Source organism: Rutilus rutilus (assembly GCF_951802725.1).
Source record: "Rutilus rutilus genome assembly, chromosome: 2".
In the NCBI taxonomy this organism is placed as follows: domain Eukaryota; kingdom Metazoa; phylum Chordata; class Actinopteri; order Cypriniformes; family Leuciscidae; genus Rutilus; species Rutilus rutilus.
In genome coordinates, this window is record NC_140210.1 from 2,477,813 (window position 1) to 2,503,525 (window position 25,713).

Consider the following 25,713-nt stretch of genomic DNA (forward strand, 5'->3'; position numbering starts at 1 on the left):
GTTTGTATGGGCCAGACACTACAGCATTAGATGGCCTTTGAGCAACGAGGTTCGTTTGCATTTGTGACCATAGAGCGAGTGCTGTGATCACGTGTGCCAGAGAGATACAGTACGAGCCCTTCCCCCTTCACAGAATGAGCCACTTCATCATCAACACATCATCCTTTCTTTTAGTCAATAATCCCTGTGTCAGACACACCAATCATGGGATGAAGCACTGGAACCGGATCGCTAAATAATAGTTTTCGCTGTTTACGGGTATATTATTAGCTGTTACCTGATTTGATCCAGGCATGGCTGTTTTCAAAGACTAGTGCACTAGTTAACACTGTATATTCTCGATTATTCAGCTCTGCTAAGTCACAGACCGCCTACTTTAGTATATAATGTTTCCTTTCAGAGACTGGAACTGCTTCTTTAAAACAGGTTAGGTATCTATTTTAAAGCCCCATTTCATGATCCAATCAAGTTAATGAGTGCCAGACCTATAAGGAAAAAGATATTAAAATGTAACCACTCTTTTCTGCGACTGTCAGAAAGGCTGATCGTCACTGTTGACTTTCCCACAACCCTGTTTTCACCTTGAATATCTGCACACTTCATCCCCTTCTTCCTAAAGCATGCTGTCATTAACAGGCTCCAGCTGCTCCTGGTTTTCCTGGACTATTTACCAAACAAATGGATGCAAACTCAAAAGGAAATGTGCAAACCATGCTCACCGACATATAAGTGGTGCTAAGCTGTTGAAAAGCATAAATATGGACTCAACTTAATCCACTGTTGACAGAGAAAAGATAGGGAGCAGTTTACAAAACACAGACAAAGCCTATGCTAAACTCACATTCAGAATTCTTGAGATACGTTTGTGGCCGTGTGCAAACGTAGTTTGATCTATCAGATTTATTACTGGGTGTTGAATGCCAACGGACACAGTTTACTCAGTCATTCATCACTTACCTTGGAAATGGAGCAGTGGCCAAAGGTCATAAATAAGCTGGTGCGTGATCATCGGCAAATAAATGATTCATGTTGAAGACAAATCAGTGCATAGTGAAGGTTTTTTAAATACTAGTAAATTGTTGTGTAAACTACCACAGGTCTAGTAATAAGATTATTATAGTTCCTCATCTTGGTGTCAATGACATGACCTACCTGTTTGGATGAAGGTTGAATAAATGTTAAAGCTCGATGACAGCAGCCAAACTCCTCCCTAATCTCCTCAAAACTCCTCCCTGAAACAGGTGAGTTGGCGGGGTATAAATTTTGTGAACCTGGCTAGGACACACAGGAGCTTTTTGTCTCCGGAGAGGCTATCAGGAGAACGACGACATTTAAAATCCATAAGCTTTAGATTTTGATTTGGAATAAACGAGGAAAATGGGGCTTGGCGTGAGTGGACAATTTTTTTATTATACTTGCCAGTTTGCTTTCCTGCTCTTGTTGCTCCATTTGTTGTGTTTTTTTTTTATTTTATCTCATGCTCTGCTTTTTTTAAATCAGTAATGTGTTTATTGCTTATGCAAAGTATTGTTATTCTTGATAGACGGGGAATGACAAGTACAAATTGGCGGCAACTTCAGAGGATGGAGCCAAAATGCCAAAAAAGGGGAAAAAAAAGCAGAAGGACATGGACGATCTTAAAAAAGAAGTGGATCTGGTGTGTATAAAAGTGCATTTAGAAAATACACATTGCATTCACATACTTTTAACACTCCATTTAATCATAATGTGGGGAACTGAGATTTCAAGGCTCTTTTCATTTCCACAGGACGACCACAAGTTGACGCTGGACGAGCTTCACCGCAAATACGGCACTGATCTGACCAGGGTGAGTTTAGTGACACTTTTGAGAAAACGTATTGCATCTAAAATAATTAAAATGCATCTTTTATCTGATCAGATGAGCATAAATGATTACTGTTATCATCTACCTTTAAAAAGAACAGCTAGTAACCTGAATAAATAAATCATTGAAATGATGTAATATTAAGCTCTTTTCTGTCAAATCAAAGCGCTTTTACTCAAACATTTTTTATATTTTTTTATATATATTTATATATATATGACGCCTGTCTAAGATGTTAACCAGATCACAGAAGACATGTTCAAGGCAAAACAGTAGTTATGTATTGGAAACAGTAGATCATATGTATTGGAAACAGAAGATTATACATTGTAATGGAAAACTTCTAATTCAAGCACTTGCAACTTATGTAACTATGGATCTGAAACCTATGTGCCTAATATTATTCGAGCTGTCCTAAGCAAACCCGGACATAGGGCAGTGGGTGGTGTCCGACTGTTAGCTACGCCCCTACCTGGACCAAACCCTCTGCCCTACCTTGACCTTCACTTCACTCCAACGCCTCAAGGACAGCATGCCCCTTTCAGTTATTACAAAATATCTACCTGGAGTCTCATATTTATGTTTTTTTTTTTTTTTATAAAATCCACAGCTTCTGTTTTGAGCTTGCGTACCCTGCGACAACTCATTGACTCGTTTTTTTTTTAAATCATTTTTGGCAGGGCTTGTCTTCTTCCCGTGCAAAGGAGATCTTAGCTCGGGATGGGCCGAATGCACTGACCCCACCTCCTACGACTCCAGAATGGGTCAAGTTCTGCAAACAGCTCTTTGGTGGGTTCTCAACGCTGCTGTGGATTGGTGCGATCCTTTGTTTCCTGGCATATGGAATCCAGGCTGCCTCCGAAGACGAACCCGCTAATGACAATGTACTATGGAGCAAAAATGGTCTTCTCTTAATTATGCATAAATAGTTAATATCTCAACAAACATCACTTATTTGTTTGTATTGAATAATTTTTGCAGCTTTACCTGGGGATTGTGCTTGCTGGTGTTGTCATAATCACGGGATGCTTCTCATACTACCAAGAAGCCAAGAGCTCTAAGATCATGGAATCTTTTAAGAACCTTGTTCCTCAGGTACTGGAATTCAAAAATTATTCTGATAGCCATTTTAGCTCTCACAAAAAAACTAGTCGTTTTAATACATTCTGGTTTTGTAGCAAGCCCTGGTTGTGCGTGATGGAGAGAAAAAGAACATCAATGCTGAGGAGGTAGTCGCTGGAGATCTTGTGGAGGTCAAAGGTGGAGACCGAATCCCAGCTGATCTTCGTATCATCTCTGCACATGGATGCAAGGTAAGACCTAAAGCTCATTAGAATGGCAAAAGTAACATACTCCTATACTGTTGAAAAGACTGGCATAGATATGTTGTGTTTTGAATGCTGGACGCCAGAATGCTGGTCGCCAGCAACCAGACTTCTTAAGTAGCGTAACCAGAACAATTTTTTTTTTGTCTAACTGGTTGCTAGTAGGGATGCACGGATATAAAAACTTTGTCCGATACCGATAATTATTTATATTTGAATATATAATTGATATATTGGCAGATAAATCTAAATCCAAATTTTTATATAGTTTTTTAGAGCCTGAAGTCTCACCATTAAAAGCCATGTCCCAAGCACACAATTATAATGTTCTTATTATAATTTTATGTAGTCTATATGACAGACTTGCGGTGCACAGAAATGTATTTTCACTTCTTTGAAGTGATTCCAATCATATTTCAAGCAGTTCAAATTAAACCATCATGGCGAACAGTGCGGATCTGAAGTATCTCAGCTAAAGGAAATAATCCATTGTTTATCGGCTTTGATATATCAGCCAAATTTTCTTATTGGGCCGATAACGATAACATATATCGGCGGATACCGATATGGTGGCTGATATATTGTGCATCCCTAGTTACTATGCAAGTCAACCAAGGTTTTGTTGGTGAACAGGTTGTCTATGCTGGTCTACCAGCTAGACCAGGGGTGTCCAAACCTGCTCCTGGTGGGCCAATGTTTTACAGAGGTAAAACAGCATTGGACACCCCTGAGCTAGACCAACACCAAACCAGTACTAACCAGCATAAACAAGCCTGGACCAACATGGATATTCATGGAAATCTTCCTTCCTTCTGTGCAGGTGGACAACTCTTCACTCACTGGTGAATCTGAACCCCAGACTCGTGCTCCTGACTTCTCCAATGAAAATCCCCTGGAAACCAGAAACATTGCATTCTTCTCTACCAACTGCGTTGAAGGTACAATGATAAGACAGCTAAAGTTTGTTGGATAACAAAAACAATGACAGAAATATATAGGCTAGCTGCAAGCAGCAATTAAGGGGGTTCAAGTGCTTTAAGGCCTTTAAGCACATGCATATAAAGGTATTATGTTTTATTTTTCATAGATGGAAAATACCATTTAAAGCCAAAACAGGGAATTTACTAAGGAAATATATGTTTTTAAAGCTTTTTAACAGTTATCGAGATTGAGCCAAAAACCTAGGACTAGTTCGCGAAAGTAGGTTATTGAAATAATCTCCAATATTTAACGAACAATCCGATTGACAGTGGTTGTTCTTGAGGGAAAGTTGTTCTACCAGTTCTACCATGTGGTATGAATGTCGTGGGCATGTGTAAAAATGGCGTGATATACAATCCAGAGGCGCCCTCAATCCCCTCTGATGGCTGATTTCTTTCACATTTCTCACAGGCCTCTTGGGCCGTGAGTCAGACAGGCCCAGCGAGTTTCGTTCCGATCGGAACCAAAACATTAACAGACAAGGACAAAACATTAACCTTGTCTGACAGATGCTCAAACATCATTGGCCGACGGTGGCCATGTTTTTGAGATGCGCGAATGTCCTCGTAGACAACTGCGGCACCTTGGACAAAGACACCGCATGCCAGTTTTCAATTGTTCTGATAGTTGTGTAGCTACTGTCATTTTTGTGTTTTTATTTTGTTTTATAGTGCCACAAAGTGGCCAGTCGCTACATCCTTTTTCACATGACCACAGACTGAGCCGTTTTAGTAAAAGTAGGGATCCACAAGAGGGATAGCCGTTTTAGCCATGGACGTGAATCAAAATTTCAATTTTTTTTTAAATTACTTACAATCAGACTCCAGAGAATCTTCATACACTGGTTTGGTTCCGATTGGGAGTAAAACCTAGGACTACTTCACAAAAGTAGGTTTTTCTAAAAATCCAAAATACCCGAAAATTTCGCCATGGTGTCAATCGAATCTGGATTTGAGGATCAAGGATTACAACGATATAAGACACTTGAGCCTGAAACAAAATGTTTAGGAGTAATGAGCCAATCCGTACTTTTGATCAGGCTGATTGGGGCAAGCTTTGGTGACGTTGTAGATGGGGTAAGTACTATCCCTCAAAGTTTCAAGTCTGTAAAACTTATGGTTTGGTCTACCCGATTACTTTTATGGGAGAATACTGATCCTTGGAAATTCTAAAAATACAATTGGGTTTCAGCCCTGCGCTTGAACCCCTAATTATGTAATTAAAAGTTACAATATTCAATAGGTACTGCCAGAGGGATTGTCATCAACACCGGTGACCGCACCGTCATGGGTCGTATTGCCACTCTTGCCTCCAGCCTGGATGGTGGAAAAACACCTATTGCTAAAGAGATCGAGCACTTCATCCACATAATCACTGGTGTAGCTGTGTTCCTGGGCGTGTCCTTCTTCATTCTTTCTCTGATTCTTGGATATGGTTGGTTGGAAGCTGTCATCTTCCTGATTGGAATCATTGTCGCTAATGTACCTGAAGGTCTCCTTGCCACTGTAACTGTAAGTCAGGGTGCTTCTTTCGTTATGCTTCTTGTTTAGTCAACTTTATCAACTTTTCAAATTCTTTTCTAGAACACTTGAGCCAAAAATGATTGCTGAATTTGTAACTTCATATAGGTGTGTCTAACTCTGACTGCCAAACGAATGGCAAAGAAGAACTGCCTGGTGAAGAATCTGGAAGCCGTGGAGACTCTTGGCTCGACCTCCACCATCTGCTCTGACAAGACTGGAACTTTGACCCAGAACCGAATGACCGTCGCTCACATGTGGTTTGACAACCAGATTCATGAAGCAGACACCACAGAGAACCAGAGTGGAACCTCGTTTGACAAAAGCTCTGCTACTTGGTCTGCTCTTGCACGTGTCGCTGGCTTGTGCAATCGTGCCGTCTTCCTTGCTGATCAGAGCCATCTCCCAATTCTTAAGGTGTGTTTGAGTTTCTCAATATTTCTAACTTTAGGATATTTAGGGAAATATCTAGATGTTTTACCATTAGAGAGACTTTTAGAGGTCCAGCAGTAAATATATGTTTGTAAAGACTCTGTTAGTAAAATAACTTAATCAATCTTTTGCAGCGAGAAACTGCTGGTGATGCCTCTGAGTCTGCCTTGTTGAAGTGTATTGAGCTGTGCTGTGGTTCAGTCACTGAAATGAGAGAGAAGTACACAAAGATTGCTGAAATCCCTTTCAACTCCACCAACAAATACCAGGTATTTTTTGTTAATGTATTCTTTGGAGATTTGCAGATTTGGCTGGTCGCCATAACAACACCTAATCTGCTTTTTTTCCAGCTCTCAATCCACAAGAATCTCAATTCCTCAGAGTCTAAGCACCTGATGGTAATGAAGGGAGCGCCTGAGAGAATCTTGGATCGATGCTCCTCCATTTTGATTCAAGGAAAAGAGCAGGCTTTGGATGATGAAATGAAAGATTCATTCCAAAATGCTTATGTAGAACTCGGAGGTCTTGGAGAAAGAGTGCTGGGTAAAGCCACCTTATGAAGTTCCATGTGCCATAAAAAACGATGACTATGCACACTAGTGATTGTGTTCTTTCTCAAAGGTTTCTGCCACTTTTGCCTCCCTGATGACCAGTTTCCTGAGGGTTTTGCATTTGATGCTGATGAAGTGAACTTCCCCACTGAGAACCTGTGTTTTGTTGGCCTTATATCCATGATCGATCCTCCTCGTGCTGCTGTACCAGATGCTGTGGGCAAGTGCAGGAGTGCTGGAATCAAGGTGTTGCTTCACCTTGATTCAAGACTGATGGCTTGATTATACTGTACCTGTATTAAAGTAAATTAATCAGATGATCAAGCATTATATTTTCTATCGCAGGTTACTTGTGACCATCCAATTACAGCTAAGGCTATTGTAAAGGGTCTTGAATCAAGATGTTGTTCTTGATTCAAGATCCACAGTTTGAATATGTTGCACCTTTGCGCTCTTGCTGCAATGACATTCAGTTAATCAAATGTTAATTCAGAATCTTCTATTACAGGTTATCATGGTTACTGGTGACCATCCAATTACAGCTAAAGCTATTGCAAAGGGTGTTGGTATCATCTCTGAAGGCAACGAGACTGTGGAAGACATTGCTGCTCGTTTGAATATCCCTGTTGGAGAGGTTAATCCAAGGTAAACACGCCATCTCAAACAAAAACTTTATGGACAACACGTTTTGCTCTAGATGTCTGCTAATACAAAGTGTGCCTCTAGAGATGCTAAGGCCTGTGTGGTCCATGGTGGAGAACTGAAGAATATGAGTGAAGATGAGTTGGATGATATCCTGAAACATCATACAGAAATTGTGTTCGCCAGAACTTCTCCTCAACAAAAGCTGATCATTGTGGAAGGTTTTCAGCGACAGGTACCGTTATCTATCCAATCCTAGTTGATGCTAGATGATTTTACCCAACAGGGACCATTTAAATGGATATTTTTGCTCTTATCAGGGTGCCATTGTTGCCGTAACCGGTGATGGCGTCAATGATTCTCCTGCTCTGAAGAAGGCTGACATTGGTGTGGCTATGGGTATTGCTGGATCTGATGTTTCCAAACAGGCTGCTGACATGATCCTTCTGGACGACAACTTTGCCTCAATTGTCACTGGAGTAGAAGAAGGTATGACATGTTATCGGAAACTTAATTGACTGAGGAATTATTAAGGTTTCTTTAAGACTTATTTCTAAAATGTGTCTTCAATTTTAGGACGTTTGATCTTTGACAACTTGAAGAAGTCCATTGCCTACACCCTGACCAGTAACATCCCTGAAATCTCGCCTTTCCTCCTGTTCATCATTGCTAATATTCCTCTACCTTTGGGCACAGTCACCATTCTCTGCATTGACCTGGGAACAGACATGGTAGGTGAAAGGACACATTTTTTTGTGTGTGTAGAATATTGTCCATGAGAATCAGGGGTGTCAAGCATTGAAGGTGCATATACAACTTTTGTATAGATTAGTTTTTCTCTTCTTCTTTGGGTTGAAATTGAAATTGAAACTGAAATTGAAATTGAAATTTGGTGCACTGATTGATCATTTGGATGAGAGTTGACCTGAACTGGATGATGACATGACTGTTTTCTGCAGTCGAACTGAACTAATTTCTTAATTGATGAACTTTACAGATATTGAACTGAACTGAATCAACACTTAACTGACTTCTGCTGAACAATGATACTATTGTCTAGAGCTACTTTACAGCAGAATTGAATTCTCTTTGCATCATTGATCGTTATTTTCCTGTTCATCACTATAAACAATCTGGGCTGCATTTCTCAAAAGCATTGTGGGCTCAGTTGATCGAAGAGACTTAACCATGTTAATTTAACTTAACCAACAGCTCAACGTTTGACACACATTTTTGCTAATAACTTAGAACCATGTCATTCTATTCTACATCTGATTCATTGGATCATGGTTTCCACCATCTTTAAAAGAAACCAACTTACAGATCTTCCCCAGCTTTTTCTCAGATAATCGCATGGTGATGCCAATGAATAGCGTCCCAACTAGAAAATGTGGCCTTATCTTGGCAATGCATGGATGCACAGAATGAAACCTTGTAATTGTCATTGCACTTGCATTGCATTTGATTCGTTCTTTAATGTTTCCACAGGTTCCTGCTATCTCATTGGCCTACGAAACTGCTGAAAGTGACATCATGAAGAGACAACCCAGAAACGCTCAAACAGATAAACTGGTGAATGAGAGGCTAATCAGTATGGCCTACGGTCAAATCGGTAAGAGCATGGTTATTCTAATCAGATGTTTATACCTGTTAGCTCTATGTTCATTAATTGACCTGGTTTTAAACAATAACTTTATTGTTCTTAAATAGTGTTAACTAATTTACTCTAACCATAGCATTTAAAAGAATTAGCATGGATGCTCAACATACAAAATATCACCAAAAAGCAAAAAACACCTTTGATGGTACTAATGCATTGCAGCAGTCTTTGTTACTTATTAAGGGTGTGTTCACACTTTGCATGTTTGGTTCGATTAAAACAAACCCTGGTGCGATTGCTGTGTTAGTGCTGTTCATTTGAATAAGTGTGAACGAACCATGGTGCGCACCAAACAAGAGGACCGAGACCGCTGAAAAGATGGGTCTCGCTCCACTTCCAAACGAACTCTGGTGTGGTTCGACTGAAATATGAACACAACACGGTTTGAATGTCACAAGGACCCTAACAAGGACAGAATCCTCAAGGATACCTGTTTTTTCTCGTCATATTCGTGATGTTGCCCATCGCAGTTCAGTACAGGCATTAGAACCGCGTCTCATCGCAGCAGATCTTCATTTGTGTGTGTGACGGAGGGATTCCTGCCGCTGTTTTGATGCCTTTACACATTTTATAAGCTCTTTGCGAGTTCTCAGCTGGTCAAAATACCATCAATTGACTACGCACATACAACGAGCACATTTAGCCCAGCACACAGCATTGTTTTGGATGTTCGGTAAGTTCCGTCTTGAAATATACGACATCCCTATGCCTTTAGGTTCGGTATCTTTAGGTTCAACGTTAAAATGCCAATGTGAACGCTAGGCACACCAGGACTAAATGTTTTTTTGGTCCGGACCAAACAAACCAAGCGAACCAAACTACACGTGTGAACATACCCTAACGCAATAAGCCTCAAGAAGCAGTGGTTTACAGTGAATTTATGGCGTTGTTGTTAGGTATGACGTGGAGTGAAGCTTAGCTGTTCTATATTCACTGTAAACCACGGCTTCATGACGCACAACCAGGAAGGGTGGCTATATCTTTAGCACATTAAAATTGTCAATGCAACTTCGTAATTGCTAATTATGAACAGCGCCACCTACTGTCTTTTAAAGAAAATCTAAATAACTTAATTAAAATGGAATGCACTACAGTTTAAAAAATAAATACTAAGTATTACATAAATACATACAACAAACAAATATTTGCATTTAATTGCAGGTTATACACAATTAATTGAATCTATTGTCAGACCCTCCTAACTTAAATTTTAATGTCATCATACATATTTTTAGGTATGATGCAAGCAGTTGCAGGGTTCTTTGCCTACTTTGTAATTCTTGCCGAGAACGGATTCCTGCCCTCCGATTTAATAGGAATTCGAGTCAACTGGGATGATAAGTATCTCAATGACCTGGAAGACAGCTATGGCCAGCAATGGGTAGGTGTCACAACTCTATAAATCAAAAACTTGTATTAAACAACAAATGCAGACATCCCACCAAGCAAAAACGAATTTCCGATAATACCAGGTGAAAATGGTAATATTTCTTGGCTGACCAATAGTGATTGGATCACCAAAAACGCACCTTACCCAGATCGCAACATAGTTTCGCCCAGATCCGGCCCACATCTGGTACACATGGAATCCACATGTACCAGATGTGGCCCGGATCTGGGCCGACACTATGTTGCTGTCTTGGTAATACTAGATTGAAACAAGGCTTCTCTCTCTCATGCTCGATTTCAGGGATCCTGTATATAATTTGCAATATATCAATATGCGGGAGAGTCCCGGACCTTACGGGAGAGGTGGGATGTCTGCAAATGTGAATTATCAATCATGTTAATATTGCTCATCTGTTTATATTCCTAGACGTATGAGCGCAGAAAGATTGTGGAGTTCACGTGCCATACGGCATTCTTTGCCAGTATTGTGATTGTGCAGTGGGCTGATCTAATCATCTGTAAAACCAGAAGGAATTCCATTGTACAGCAGGGAATGAGGTGTGTAAACAAAGGGTCCAGACGTAAACGTGCGTAATAAGTGTTATTTTAAAAGGCCATGCCATGATGTTCACCACTTTTCTTTCATAGAAACAAAATCCTTATCTTTGGACTGTTTGAAGAAACTGCTCTGGCAGCGTTCCTGTCCTATTGCCCAGGCATGGACGTTGCTTTGAGAATGTATCCTCTCAAGTAGGTTTCTTTCAAATTGTAATCTTTATTTTTTATAACATATAGCAGACTTTGGAAAACCATTAACCACCTAACATTGTTCTTATGATTTAGACCATGTTGGTGGTTCTGTGCCTTCCCATACTCGCTGCTCATCTTCGTATATGATGAAGCTAGAAGATATATCCTTAGGCGGAGCCCAGGAGGTAATAACAGACTTCGACATTGATATCAACTATGTTTGCTTTCATTTTAAAGCTAAAGTATCTGTTAACGCTGGATTTTGAATGGGACTTCTGATAACTTTCCTAACAGCGTTTTGTTGTTTTTCAGTGCTTTGAGAGATTAAGAATGAACTGGCTCTAATATCTGTGCTGTTTTGTTTCAGGATGGGTGGAAAAAGAAACATACTACTGAAACAAGAAGACTTTATGTCGCAAACACATGCAAGAAGACATTCGTTTTGATATTTTCAAAATGATTCAGAATCTGGTCATTTTCAATCAATAAACCTGTGAACTTAGATTGTGTTTGGTTTTGTGTCTTCAGTGTGCTCTATGAATCTGAAAAGATGCAGATGAAGTGTTGATTTATATGTGCAAGATAGCATGATTTCACCTACTCATTTTCTTTTTATAGTTCTTGGTAACCTAAGAGTATTGACTGTGAGCATTGTGTCTCTACTCTTAAAAATGAAGGTTCCAAAGAACCTTTCAGTCAACAGTTCTTAAAAGATCCATTTTTTCTTACACTCTTAAAAATAAAGGTTCTTATGGAGCCCCTAAAATATTTGTCAATGCTTTTGCGTTCTCTCGCAAACCGTTTTGCGTTCCCCCCGAGAAACTTTGCTTTCACTCGCAAAAAACTTTTGTGCGCTGCCGAGAAACTTTGCTTTCACTTGCAAAGACGTAAAGATAGAACGCAAAAGCATTAACTTATTATTTCTCTTCCCATCTTTTTTTTAATCTTTTTTTTTAATCACCATGTCCCTTTAGGAGCTCCGTAGTAATGAAGAACCATTAACATCTATGGAATCTTTCCATTCCATAAAAAGTTCTCATTTTTTAAAAAGGTTCTTTAGATTTTTAAAATGCTCTTCACACTTAGAAAAAAAAAAAGGTTCTTTTTAGAACTGATCGCTGAAAGGTTCTTTGTGTAACCAAAAATTATTGTTCTATGGATCACTGCTCTTTATGGAACCTTAATCATAAAAAAACATTTTGGACCTTTTTTCCACTATAAAGAAACTTTAGTCCATGGATGTTAAAGGTTCTTCATGGAACCAACGATGCCAATAAAGAACATTTATTTTTAAGAGTGTACAAATCACTGAAGCCAACCATCAAATATTGAACCTCACAGAGACATAAAATGTAAAACCAGAAAAATCACATTCCTGATAGGAAAACTGCTTTAATCAATTTATTGATTAATTCAACTACTGTATGTCTTCTTCAGGTGTAAAAACACCAACGGTAGTGGCAGTCTCTAGTAACTATAATCAGTTTAATTTAAGAACAATAGAAACTGATGCAATATTCCATCATGATTAAAAACACTTGTGATGATGACATCATTGGGCCTACTAGTGATTTATCTCAATCTGACACATTTTAAAACTCCTCTCTCAGAGAAGCAAATGCTCAGTTTCAACACATTAATGCTCAATAACAATCTATCTAAAAAGCAAAAGTTAACTTAGCAACAAGAATTTAAAATATGCTTTATTGACATTTCAGAAAAGAAACAAAGGCACAGCACGTGATCAGGCGCATCAGAATTCACTACTATCACTAGAGGGCGTACTTCTAGTCTAAAATTAGGGGGTGACATGATAGTTTCCATGACAACACATTTATAGGCTAGAGCCCACAGCTTGTAAATAAAATGCAAGATATTTTTAGCTCCCCTACTTTGAAGATGCAGTCTACAACAGGCACCAATTCAACCGGTCAATTTCCATCATCAACACACACACTATACATGTGTTTAATGAGCATAATCCCTCTAATGAAGATAATCCTGAAAAACATATATAATGACCATGAAATAAGATCAAAAATAGCCTGACAAATTGAGCTCAAATTAGTGCATGGTATCTTAATACTATATTAACCCATATAAATGAGTAAATGCAACAACATTCATATTATTTACAGTGAACACAAGCTTTTTAATTTGCAAAATGTATTTTTCTGACAAAATTGCACTTGTATGTAGGTTATAAGACAATGAAAAACCAAGCAAGTTGTGATTTTTAGACTGATTAACACCATGAACATGATCACGTTCGCTTGTCTAAGCACATACCACAAGTAGAAGGCCATGTTAATAGTTTAATAGTACGTAGTTTAATACTTTTTAACTGTTAATAGTAAATAGTTTAATACTTTTAAACACATTTTAACCAGGGTTGCATGCAACCATGTAGTGATTAAAGAGATGAAAAATCATAGATAAACAGGATTGTAGATGGTCTGGTACATGCTGGTAGACCATCTCAGACCTGCAGTAAACCAGCTGGTTTTCTGAACATGACCAGCTAGAAAGCATGTTGTAAAACACAGCTAAAATCTCAAACTGGATTTTCTAACAGGGTAGTAACTTTCAAAAGATTTCAAGGGTACTTATAAGTACTTATATACTACCGGCATTTCATAAAGATAAGATAAAACAAAAAGAGTATCTTCACTCTGATATGGAGAAGAGATTCATGAGCATTTTTTCAACGTGATCAAAGTTCAGAGGTAAAAGTCTGACACAATCCCCCAGGCCAGATCTAGCCTCCCCTGCAGACCACGCCCCTTTCCTCCGCGTTACCATGACAATCCGGGCAGACGTCACAGTGAAAAACCCCACTGTATATATAAGCATTGAATGTTCAGAGACTGTAACGCGGCTTGGATGCGTGTCCGGGTTGAACGACAAGTCCAGCGGTGACCAAGGAAAACCAGCCCAGAATAAAAAGGAAACGGGATTGGGGACTTTTAATTTGTTGTTTTTAAAGAAAACTTGGATTTTTCTTTTGGAAACTCAGGTGGTCGTTTTTAACCAAAAAGAAGCAAAATGGGACGAGGAGTAAGTGTGAACGTGTTTTGTCGTTTAATGTTTAAAGGCTGTTTTGGAATGTCCGTGTTCAAACAGGTTGTTTCAAAGTAATTCGAATGTTTTGTAAAGAGTTCCAAATGGCTTCCCAGAGCGCGAGACTTCCGCAGTTCGAATATTCAAATTAGTTGGTTTAAATGAATGAAATGTGCGCGAGGGTTCCGTCTAATCCATATAAAAAGTCTGTATTCTCGGATGGAGCAACAGGTTTTAGGTCTGTGGCTTTAAAAGAGAGTCAAGTACCCCTTTAAGACTTTCTTGGTTCAGTACAAAGATTTCAGGAATGTAGCAGTCAAACTTCCTCCTATATGGCCGCGATGTTGCATGGCCTGTTTGTCGAAGCAGATAAAGTCAGTCTCGTGACTTTTATATTGCTGAACTAATAAGAGAACAGCTAAGTGTAACCCTTACGTTTAGCAGCTCTGAGAAAAATCTTCAGCTTTTTACCTCTACTTTACATCTAGCCGACAACGTGTTTCTGACTAACGAAACCTCGAGATACATTGTAACAATTTAACCGCGTAAACCTCGAAATGGAACGCCGCGCTTACTTTAAATATTCGGTGTAGATACATTGTTTCAAAATCTTGACATACATCCACTTAAGAGTCTAAATATCCCTTTAAACCGTTCCAGATGAAAGACCTGTGTATTTAAAAAACACTCCACATTTTTATTTCAACAAAACACTAGCACGTGTATTGCTCGTTTTAAACTACCCGTATACTGAAAATCTCAATGTATCGTTTAACCATAAAATATGACTATTCATGCAACTCCTACACAAGATGAACAGGTAACTCCCTTTTACCACGAGCTATTTCGTCAGACTGCTACATTTAAAACTACGAGATAGTTTAAAAACCTCTAAATGAACGCGACGCGTAGTTTAACTATTTGAAGTACAAATGTAATGGCGTGATGTTGTGGTTCATGTTTTGTCTCTGACCGTACAGTAACGCCAAGTAAACCATGTCACATTTGAGGGTGTAGCTGACACGATAAAGTTGTCTCGTGTTAGTGGACTAGTTCTCATCGCGTCTGTTTGTCATCTTTATCTCAGGCTGAGTAGGTTCAACAAATGCTTGACTTAAAATAAATGGGGGCATCGTTTTTGTGTGTCTTGCAATCCAGGTGAATGGATATTAATCGCTGTAAAATATCACATACGCTTAAATTTCCATTTCTCTTTTCACATTCAGTCATAGTCTTATGATTTGCTTCCTGGGGGGGGTCATTAACTCCTAATATGATTCCAGTATGCAGTGGCATTGCATAAGAGCTGAATACCACTCCCTAATGTGAGGCTCTGAGCACCAGTGTAAATGTAAATTATGCATTCAGTCCCAGGATGCTTCATGTGATGGAGAGCAAACAGCCATCCGCATGTTTCATCTGGGTTTGGTGCATTGAGCTACGCCCCCAGCCCCATTAAATCCCACCGCAATGGGGCAGATGTCTCGCCTCTGCAGACACTGGGTGGTTGTTGTCTTTGTGTACAAAAGACTGAAATGAAATAACAGCATTTAGTCTATTTTGCGATGTGGGTCATATTGAAATAAGAATGTGAACTGACATATATATATGTGCTAATTTAACCTTTTAAAGTACTGTAGATGGCATTGTGTGGTAGTACCAAAAACGTATGCCATGTTACTGTATTCATATACATAGTATTTAAACTATACTGTACGGTACTTTGAAGTTAGGGTAAAGTATTGTTTCATACATAAATGTTAGTATACTGTGTGTTTTAGGACCAGCATCAGGTGTTGACCACAGCTGTGTAGTCGCTCTCCCGAGTGTGTATATAAGCTAAGACTGACATTCCGTCTCCCAAGGGTTTAACATTCTTTCCATTCATCGGTCACTCTGTGTTAGTGAGACCTTTTGTCATTGACAATCCTATCTGACAGAGGCTGCCGACCCCGACAGGCTGTCTCATGGCCCCCTTACCTTTTTTGGTACTCTGAGTATAGTAACATGCATTAAACTCCATTCTAAAGCATTGCTTATCCTCCACGAATGGAGAAAGAAATAACTTTCCAGAATGCATAGATGTTTATCTTGACATTTTAAAACTACATTGGGTTCCAAAAGTGTCCGACTACATTGAAAATCCGTAATTTGTCACTTTTTAGAATTTTGAAAATGTTAATATTTGTAGGCGACTAGTTAAATGAGTGTCATTGACCATGTGACCCTTTGATGTTCATTATTCATTGAAAATCAAGATGCTCTTTGGAACCTCTCAAGTTATGCATGATCATCAGGTTTTGTTTATGAATGTATAATACCATAAATGGTCACATTTGTGAGAGAATATTCTATTTATTCTGAAGTTTAAAGTTTTTTTTAATAAAAAAAAAAAATAATTTTAATGCTAAAAAATATAATCTTTAATGTCAGGTTGGTTATTAAAATGCAAACTCTTGGACCCTACTGTACTTTTTTGTTAATTTTCTATCCGTGCTCCTAAACTGAAATGAGCTTATGAAAAGCTGTAGTTTAGCACTAATTGACCTGTGACTGGTGTGGAGGAGTTTGTACACCATGTTTTCTTTTCACCCTCCTCTGTTCATTCGTCACTTCTGAAACAAAGAGTGTTGGGTCTGACACGTGACTTAACCCATTCACAGGTCTAGAGGTGTGGCTCTGTTTCCAATGGCAACAGGGCAAAGTCCCAGTATGATAGGACTGATATGCATGAGCGAACTGATTTTGGCTTATGTGCAAGGTAGGAAATATTTGGAAGAATATTAACATGGTAGCATCCAAATAGAATATTCTCTCACAAATGTGACCATATATGAGTTGGTTCTGCCATGGTTGATTAATCTTTCACCCTCTGGCTCACTTTCTTTCAACCTTTTAACATTTTCCACTCACATGTGCACATGCATATTGAACCTGATGACTAGACATAAGCAGACGAGAAAGAGCGCTGAAGTAAGCTGTCATGTTCAGTTGAGCACTACATGTGTTGAGTTCTTTGTTTGTGGCCACTTGCATCAGCTGTTGCTTTCATGTACAAAAAATATCCAGTCCGATGTACTTGCAGATTTCTATCAGGGCCTGCCAAAAACCAAAACCAAATAGATTTCATGATGAGATAAATATCTTTTGTAAGATGATCCGTAGTCATCAAAGATGTCAGTTGTATGTTAATTGACTGTCTATGATGCCACAAAGTTAGATAGTTTGATTAGATTAGATTGTAGGTTAGATATTTTCTGAAACTAGACTATCTTTTACTGTCTTTGTGCTCATACATGCTGTGGACTTTCTCTTTTCAGTATACTGAAAAACGTATAATTGCATATTTATTCAGTAAATTGACACATCGTTTTTCAAACAAAGAGCCTGTTGATTACTGAGCTGACTGAAAATGACAATCAACTTGGTTCAAATGCAAACTAGCAATCACGTGCTTTATACTTTAGTGGTTCATTTAACGGCTCATGTGCTTGCCTAGACAATGAGTCACCTATTGTATTCACAGAATGCCGTTGTGATAAGAACTGTTGCTTAACACTAGTAGAGGTCACTTGGTTAATTGTCCTTCAAGTTAAATGTTAATTACTACACATTCGGATTGTGCAATCAGCACTAAGTTACCGCTTGCTAATATTTTACATGCATCTCTTGCACACATAAGTTGGATAATACCAGTTTCTTGTGCATTTACAAGTCTATCCTAAAAACCAATCCCATCAATAAATGTTATCAGTTAAAAATGACAGTCTTGCATCACACATTGTGATTTCTGAATTGATTTCACAGATTATAGTAGTTGCATCCATTTTAAGAAAAATACTATTGTTAGAGATTTAATGTTTGCTTTTGCCTGCTCCACTACAGGAAGGTCGAGAACAATATGAGCTGGCGGCCACCTCTGAGCAGGGGGGCAAAAAGTCAAAGCCCAAGGGCAAGAAAGAGAAGGATAAAGACATGGATGAACTAAAAAAAGAGGTGGACTTGGTAAGTCTGTTTAGTGATTCAAAACACTTGTCGGCAAAACTATTACAGTAGTCTTTGATGAGATGGTAAAATGTTCTTTTTTTGCACTGTTGTAGGATGATCACAAACTGTCCCTGGATGAACTCAATAGGAAATATGGCACTGATTTAAACAAGGTAAATCTGATTCAGTACTGGATTTGAAATTAAAGATTGACTGGTTTTGAAGTGTAATAATGGCATAAAGCTCTCAGGCTGGATCTTTATTGTCTAACCTATCTCGTTCTCCAGGGATTGTCATCCGCTCGTGCTAAGGAGATCTTGGAACGTGATGGACCCAATGCTTTGACTCCACCTCCAACAACCCCAGAATGGGTCAAGTTCTGCAAGCAGCTCTTTGGAGGATTCTCAACTCTCCTGTGGATTGGAGCCATCCTTTGTTTTCTTGCCTACGGCATCCAGGCAGCCTCCGAGGAGGAACCTGCCAATGATAACGTAAGGAGAAAACCCTGTTTGTGTTTCTTAAGGGTATGCCTTTTAAGATTACATTGTTGTTCTAGCAGTACCCCTAATGCCTCCTCTGTTATCCTGTGCAGTTGTATCTGGGTATTGTGCTCTCTGCTGTTGTGATGATCACTGGATGTTTCTCATACTATCAAGAGGCCAAGAGCTCCAAGATTATGGACTCTTTCAAGAACCTTGTCCCTCAGGTACTGACAATAATCCTTTCATATTATCAGGATCTTTTTATTTTCTTTAGTGGTGTTAAGTGAATTTCCACTTTGTCCGTAGCAAGCCTTGGTCATCCGTGATGGTGAGAAGAGTAATATCAATGCTGAAGAAGTTGTGATTGGAGATCTGGTGGAAGTCAAAGGTGGTGACAGAATTCCTGCTGATCTGCGCATCATTTCTGCTCATGGATGCAAAGTGAAGTACCATTTTAAATCATGGTGAAATGTCTTCTCCATTGGCACATTCCATCTCTACAAGCAATCTTGTCCTTTCCAGGTGGACAACTCCTCCCTCACTGGCGAATCTGAGCCCCAGAGTCGTACTCCTGACTTCTCCAATGAAAACCCACTTGAGACCAGGAACATTGCATTCTTCTCTACCAACTGTGTTGAAGGTACAAAAACATGACGCCTTTTGGAAGTCAAATTTGTGTCTGTTAAAAGTAGCCATTTTCATTGGAATTTGTTTTGCTTGTAGGTACTGCCAGAGGGGTCGTCATTAACACTGGTGACCGCACTGTCATGGGTCGTATCGCCACTCTTGCTTCTGGTCTTGAAGTTGGTCGCACTCCCATCTCTATTGAGATTGAGCACTTCATCCACATCATCACTGGTGTAGCTGTCTTCCTGGGCGTGTCCTTCTTTATCCTCTCTCTGATCCTTGGATACTCTTGGCTGGAAGCTGTCATCTTCCTTATTGGTATCATTGTTGCTAATGTGCCAGAGGGTCTCTTGGCTACTGTAACTGTAAGTGCCAGAATAATTGCAGTTGTGTAGTTGCAGAACAATAACAACTTGGATTATTTGTAATATCAAATATAGATAAACCGCTTTATCTATTTATCTAAAACTCTTTAACCTTCTTGTTATTTCCAGGTGTGTCTAACTCTGACTGCCAAACGAATGGCAAAGAAGAACTGCCTGGTGAAGAATCTGGAAGCTGTGGAGACTCTTGGCTCGACCTCCACCATCTGCTCTGACAAGACTGGAACTTTGACCCAGAACCGAATGACCGTCGCTCACATGTGGTTTGACAACCAGATTCATGAAGCAGACACAACAGAGAACCAGAGTGGAACCTCGTTTGACAGGAGCTCTGCTACTTGGGCTGCCCTCGCACGTGTCGCCGGTCTGTGCAACCGTGCTGTCTTCCTTGCTGAGCAAGAAAGTATCGCAATTCTTAAGGTCTGTGTTGATACTTTGTCATACTGTAAAATCTTTTGACAGATCTTCACAAAGTAGTTTTGCATGTTACTGACGCCAATGGAGAGTTGTTTACTTTTTGCTAACCACGTTTGACTGCTTGTGCTTAGTTCTGACTGCAATGCCTCCAGGGATTGTTTTAGCCCCTTGAGCTCCCTTGAGCTTTTGACTGGAACACAGTGTTTCCCTGTAAACACCCTCCAATTTCTGCCAATTCTGACTTGTTTTGTAATGGGACTAATTTGTTGGACTGTTACCTCAAATTAAACTGCATTGCTTGCATTTTCTGGAACATCAAAGCAGTCTTTCTTAACATGCAACAGACAGACTGTTCCTTGTTCTCACGCTTTCCTGTTTCCTCTCACAGAGAGACGTGGCTGGTGACGCCTCCGAATCTGCCCTGCTGAAGTGTATCGAGCTCTGCTGTGGATCGGTGAAAGGGATGAGAGAGAAATACACCAAGATTGCAGAGATCCCATTCAACTCTACCAACAAATACCAGGTAAAGCCATCTCCTGCTTGGGGCAAGTCTTAGGATAAATTTATGATGTCTTACGCTTTCTGTCTGTGGACCTTTTTAGCTATCCATCCATAAGAACATCAATAGCGATAAAATTGAAACCAATCACCTGCTGGTAATGAAAGGTGCTCCTGAGAGGATCCTGGACAGGTGCACCTCTATTTTGATCCAAGGAAAAGAGCAGCCACTTGATGATGAGATGAGGGACGCCTTCCAGAATGCATACTTGGAACTTGGTGGCCTTGGAGAAAGAGTACTTGGTAATTTTGCTTTTTTTTTTTTAATGCCGTTTCTAAACTATGCATGCCCATTCTACGCTTTCCTTCAACATGTTGATTCTCCACAGGATTCTGCCACTTCAACCTTCCCGACGAACAGTTTCCTGAGGATTTCCAGTTTGATACAGAAGAGGTGAACTTCCCCACTGAGAACCTGTGCTTTATTGGCCTTATGTCCATGATTGATCCTCCCCGTGCTGCTGTACCAGATGCTGTAGGAAAGTGCAGGAGTGCTGGAATCAAGGTACGTCATAGTCATTGCGAATAAGTGCTTGTTGTCTTGAAGAAACAACCAGAAACATCTTGATTTTTTTTTTTTTTTTTTTCAAAATCGCACTTCTAGGTTATCATGGTTACTGGTGATCATCCAATCACCGCAAAGGCCATTGCCAAGGGAGTGGGTATTATCTCTGAGGGCAACGAGACCGTTGAAGACATTGCTGCTCGCTTGAACATTCCTATTAATGAGGTCAACCCAAGGTAACGGGTTCCTCCTCCTTGATTTGAATGTTTTTGTCTGGATATTTATTGCATTTAGTTTTTCATTTCATTTCATGTTCTTTAAAGGGATGCCAAGGCTTGTGTTATCCATGGTGGTGACCTGAAGGATCTGACCCCTGAGCAATTAGATGACATCTTGAAGTACCACACAGAAATTGTGTTTGCCAGAACTTCTCCTCAGCAGAAGCTGATTATCGTTGAAGGCTGCCAGAGACAGGTTAGTCGCCATTAAGATCTCAGATCAATCAAAACTTCACCAGGTTGTTTTGATAAGATAAGAGGTAAATACTTGACCTGTCTAGTACAACTTGACCAGTTTCCAGCGTCAAGTAACTTCTGCCCACACTGAACATATTTGAAGTCTAATATAAAGCTATGAGAAGCAGGATTTTGGATCAGTGAGATTTAACTGTTGGTGCAGCAACCCAGCATGACACAACAGCAGTAGAAACCAAAGGATTGACTAAATGGCTTGTTGCATTCGTAGTTGGTTAGGACAAGAACTTAGGTGTGTCGTTGGCATGGTGTAAGATTAATTTGTGTTTGTCCACAGGGTGCCATTGTAGCCGTAACCGGTGATGGTGTCAATGATTCTCCTGCTCTGAAGAAGGCTGACATTGGTGTGGCTATGGGTATTGCTGGATCTGATGTTTCCAAACAGGCTGCTGACATGATCCTTCTGGACGACAACTTTGCCTCAATTGTCACTGGAGTAGAAGAAGGTATGATGTTATTGGGGACTTAATTGACTGAGGAATTATAGAGATTACTTTAAGACTTATTTCTCAAACGTGTCTTCCACTTTAGGCCGTCTGATCTTTGACAACTTGAAGAAGTCCATTGCCTACACCCTGACCAGTAACATCCCTGAGATCACCCCCTTCCTCTTCTTCATTATTGCCAACATCCCTCTTCCTTTGGGTACCGTCACCATTCTCTGCATTGACCTGGGAACAGACATGGTAAGCACCACACTTGACTAGTAATTATTTCTTTGATTGGTCAGCCAAATCACGTTCTTGCATAAATGCCATTGTCCTCTTATCTTCAAGGTTCCTGCTATCTCATTGGCCTATGAAGCTGCTGAGAGTGACATCATGAAGCGTCAACCCAGAAACCCCAAGACTGACAAACTTGTAAATGAAAGACTCATTAGCATAGCCTACGGTCAGATCGGTAAGAGTTCATATTTTATTAGTATAAACGATCATCTTGTGCAGTCCCTTTTCTCTGCGTCCCTGGTGCAAAGCAGTTGCTTAAAGAAGTTGGATGATTGAATCTCCTTGCTTCTGCTTTCTCCACAGGAATGATTCAAGCTCTGGCCGGGTTCTTCACATATTTTGTCATCTTGGCTGAAAATGGCTTCCTGCCATCGTCATTGCTGGGCATTCGAGTGTATTGGGACGACAAATACATGAACGACCTGGAGGACAGTTATGGCCAGCAATGGGTGAGTGTTTTTAATCATCCAATGTTCCAATCATTCCGTTTTTCCACAGTCCCATCTGAACTCATGTTCTTGGCCATCTTAGACGTACGAGCAGAGGAAGATTGTGGAGTTCACATGCCACACAGCCTTCTTCACCAGTATTGTAATAGTACAGTGGGCTGATTTGATCATCTGCAAGACCAGAAGAAACTCAGTCTTCCAGCAAGGAATGAAGTAAGTGGATGGCCAATAATTTGTCCTAATTTGATTTGCTCAAAACAAATATAAAGTGACTTTTGTTGTTTGCAGGAATAAGATTCTCATCTTTGGACTGTTTGAAGAAACGGCTCTGGCTGCATTCCTGTCCTACTGTCCAGGCATGGATGTTGCCCTCAGAATGTATCCATTGAAGTAAGTCTTGCAATATTTTGGGGTCATTTGTTGTATATTTTTATTAAGTGTATGTTTTTTTTTTTGCATCAGGACAGTTTATGCAACACATTTAGCCATTTATGCCATAGTGGCTTTACGGTTTTATTTGTAAAATTTTGTTGCATTAATTTACTTAGTAATATTTTTCATGCAAGTCACTAAACTCTTGTGTTTGGTGACGCTCAATGTTAAATGAATTTTGAGGGGAAAATGTATTTTGTTGAGAGAGTTTATTGAGAAATTGTATTGCGAAAGTAATGCATATCAAACAGCTATAGTCTAGAACAGGTGTGATTTGTAATTTTGGTACGTTTTCTTCTCCAGACCAAACTGGTGGTTCTGCGCCTTCCCTTACTCACTCCTCATCTTTATTTATGATGAAATCCGAAAACTTATCATTCGACGCAGCCCAGGAGGTAAGAGAATATTTAATCGCACCATGCCTCAAAACATCGGAGATCATTTTTATTTGCATAATAAGATAAATCTTGTTTTTCAAAACCTTGTTAGTATTTTTAATCATTTAAAGATTTCTGTTGACTCCATCTGCCACCTCAGATGGATTTTTTTTCATGTTGCAATGCATTCTGGGATTGTCTTAGTGAAGAACATATTTGATTGAGCCCAGTGTTTGATTTGAAATGCTGCCTAGGTCACTAGGTTTTGGTAAAGAACTAATGTTTTTCAGTTCAGTTAATTGAAGTTGGTGCATTTACAATATACAGATTAGCGTTTACATGCATGCAATTGTCCTGCTAAACTAATTTGAATTTTGTATCTTTGTCATAGGTTGGGTGGAGAGGGAGACCTACTATTAAAGCATTCAGTCTGCATCACACAAGTTTATTTGCATGGTTGTCTCGCTGCTCGGAATTTTATCCTCCGTAATTTGGATGTTTTTATATAGGGAATGCTTGATACAAACACTGAGATCGTGAATCAAGACATTGCGTGCCTTGTTTCCAAAGCCGGACCAATTTTATACATGTTTTTAAAAGTGTTATATAAAAATAAACTTGCAGTCAGGTCCCACATTTGTGTCATTTCCTTGTTTTTCATTTATAATTTTTGTTTTAATGTGGAAAGTGCTCGGAGCTTGAGTGCATGCCCAGAATGCCCCTGTTTGTTTGGTACTCTTGGTGCTTTACCTTTATATGTAACCCTTTCAAAAATGTACCATGATAACCATAGTTTCAACCAAAATATCAACAAATATCAATGTTGAAGCATTTACTGTTACTGCTGTAAAAGTAAAAAAATGCATGGAATGTCGTTAAAGCAATGGAAGATGTTTTCAGAAAACCCAATAATAACATTAATCATAGTAACTTTGGTGAAAAATTATGATGTGGTTACCATGGTAAATTATTATTATTTTTATTACTCTAAGGGAAACTTCATTAGTTTGTGCACGAGTGTTAAAAATGTGGGGAAGGGAAAGAAACTCTTGCCGTCTGTCCATTTCAACAGCCTCAGCTACTGAAAAATAACATTTTCTAGTGCAATATCCTTCTAAATGAGAGTGGGTGTGTTTTAAACGGGTTTGGAAAGTGTAATCCGGGTCTCAAGCCTGGAGGAGACTGGAGAGCCACTTCTCTCCACCCACTCTACTAAGATCTGGCACGGAAACACGTCCAACAAGGTTCCAGTCAAAGTATCTCGAGTCAGAATCACCCGAGAGGGCAGGGAAAGGGATTGACCAATTCAGTTTTTTCTTTATTTATGACTGATACCAACAACTAAAACCAAAAAGTACAATAGCTGATATATGTAGAATCAGTTTTTGCTTTTGACGCAATATCTAAATAGATCTGATCATGCACTACAATAAAAATATGCATTGTGAATATAATTGAATGTCTTAGCCATCTAAACAGTAATGCATTTCATTTCTTTTTTGGAGGGCTATGTCTAACTTAATTCTGCATGTTACGTAAAAAGTTGAGTATGCAAGTAATGCATTCAATTATTTACCCGTCCTGTCTTGTACTCTGATGAACACTTGTAAATGCGTATTTTTTTTTTTAAATCTTTTTGAGAAAGATGCATAGATTGTTTATTGACTTAACATTGAAGAACCGATCAAGTAGATGAATAAATATCGGTAAAACCAATTATCAGTGCATATCTGCATACAAGTATTCTTAAACACTTCTATCTTCAATAATTCGGAGCAAGTAGCATGAGTCTTCAACATCGTGTTTTACCTTCCCTTGTTCTCTCTCTCTCTTCGGATGATGGCTCCGGGTTAACAGCTCAATCTCCCTGAGGTGCATATCTGTTTCCCAGGGAACTTTGGCTGGGAGCCATGCTGGGAAAATGTGGTCGGGTGGGGTTGAGACTGGAGAGGGATTGTGAAGTTCAAACCTGGATGAGCTTGAATCTTTTTCTGTTGAGTAACAGCTATTTTCTATCTCTCAAATGAGGCTGTTGAAACTGCATTTACCTTCCATGTGTTTTATTTGGGTTCATAGGATGCC

At 39.4% G+C, this 25,713-nt stretch overlaps 1 protein-coding gene across 2 annotated transcripts; it reads left to right on the top strand.

The window, feature by feature from the left end:
- The first annotated feature begins 1,284 nt into the window (after positions 1-1,284).
- LOC311286673 (sodium/potassium-transporting ATPase subunit alpha-1) lies at positions 1,285-25,033 on the top strand. 2 transcript variants are annotated; one of them, XM_084402933.1, is made up of 22 exons: positions 1,285-1,389; positions 1,544-1,657; positions 1,769-1,828; positions 2,527-2,730; positions 2,828-2,941; positions 3,025-3,159; positions 3,992-4,109; positions 5,395-5,663; positions 5,781-6,089; positions 6,239-6,373; positions 6,455-6,647; positions 6,726-6,901; positions 7,164-7,300; positions 7,382-7,532; positions 7,618-7,786; positions 7,874-8,028; positions 8,786-8,909; positions 10,193-10,338; positions 10,774-10,904; positions 10,995-11,096; positions 11,190-11,281; positions 11,464-11,603. In XM_084402933.1, the coding sequence occupies exons 1-22, from the start codon at positions 1,378-1,380 to the stop codon at positions 11,490-11,492; spliced, it is 3,075 nt and encodes a 1,024-aa protein (XP_084259059.1). In that variant the 5' UTR covers positions 1,285-1,377; the 3' UTR covers positions 11,493-11,603. The 2 variants fall into 2 exon arrangements, with proteins under 2 accessions (XP_084259059.1, XP_084259058.1); XM_084402932.1 differs by lacking the exons at positions 1,285-1,389; positions 1,544-1,657; positions 1,769-1,828; ... (17 more) ...; positions 11,190-11,281; positions 11,464-11,603 and adding exons at positions 13,920-14,153; positions 18,042-18,161; positions 18,257-18,316; ... (17 more) ...; positions 23,558-23,649; positions 24,023-25,033.
- Positions 25,034-25,713: the final 680 nt, after the last annotated feature.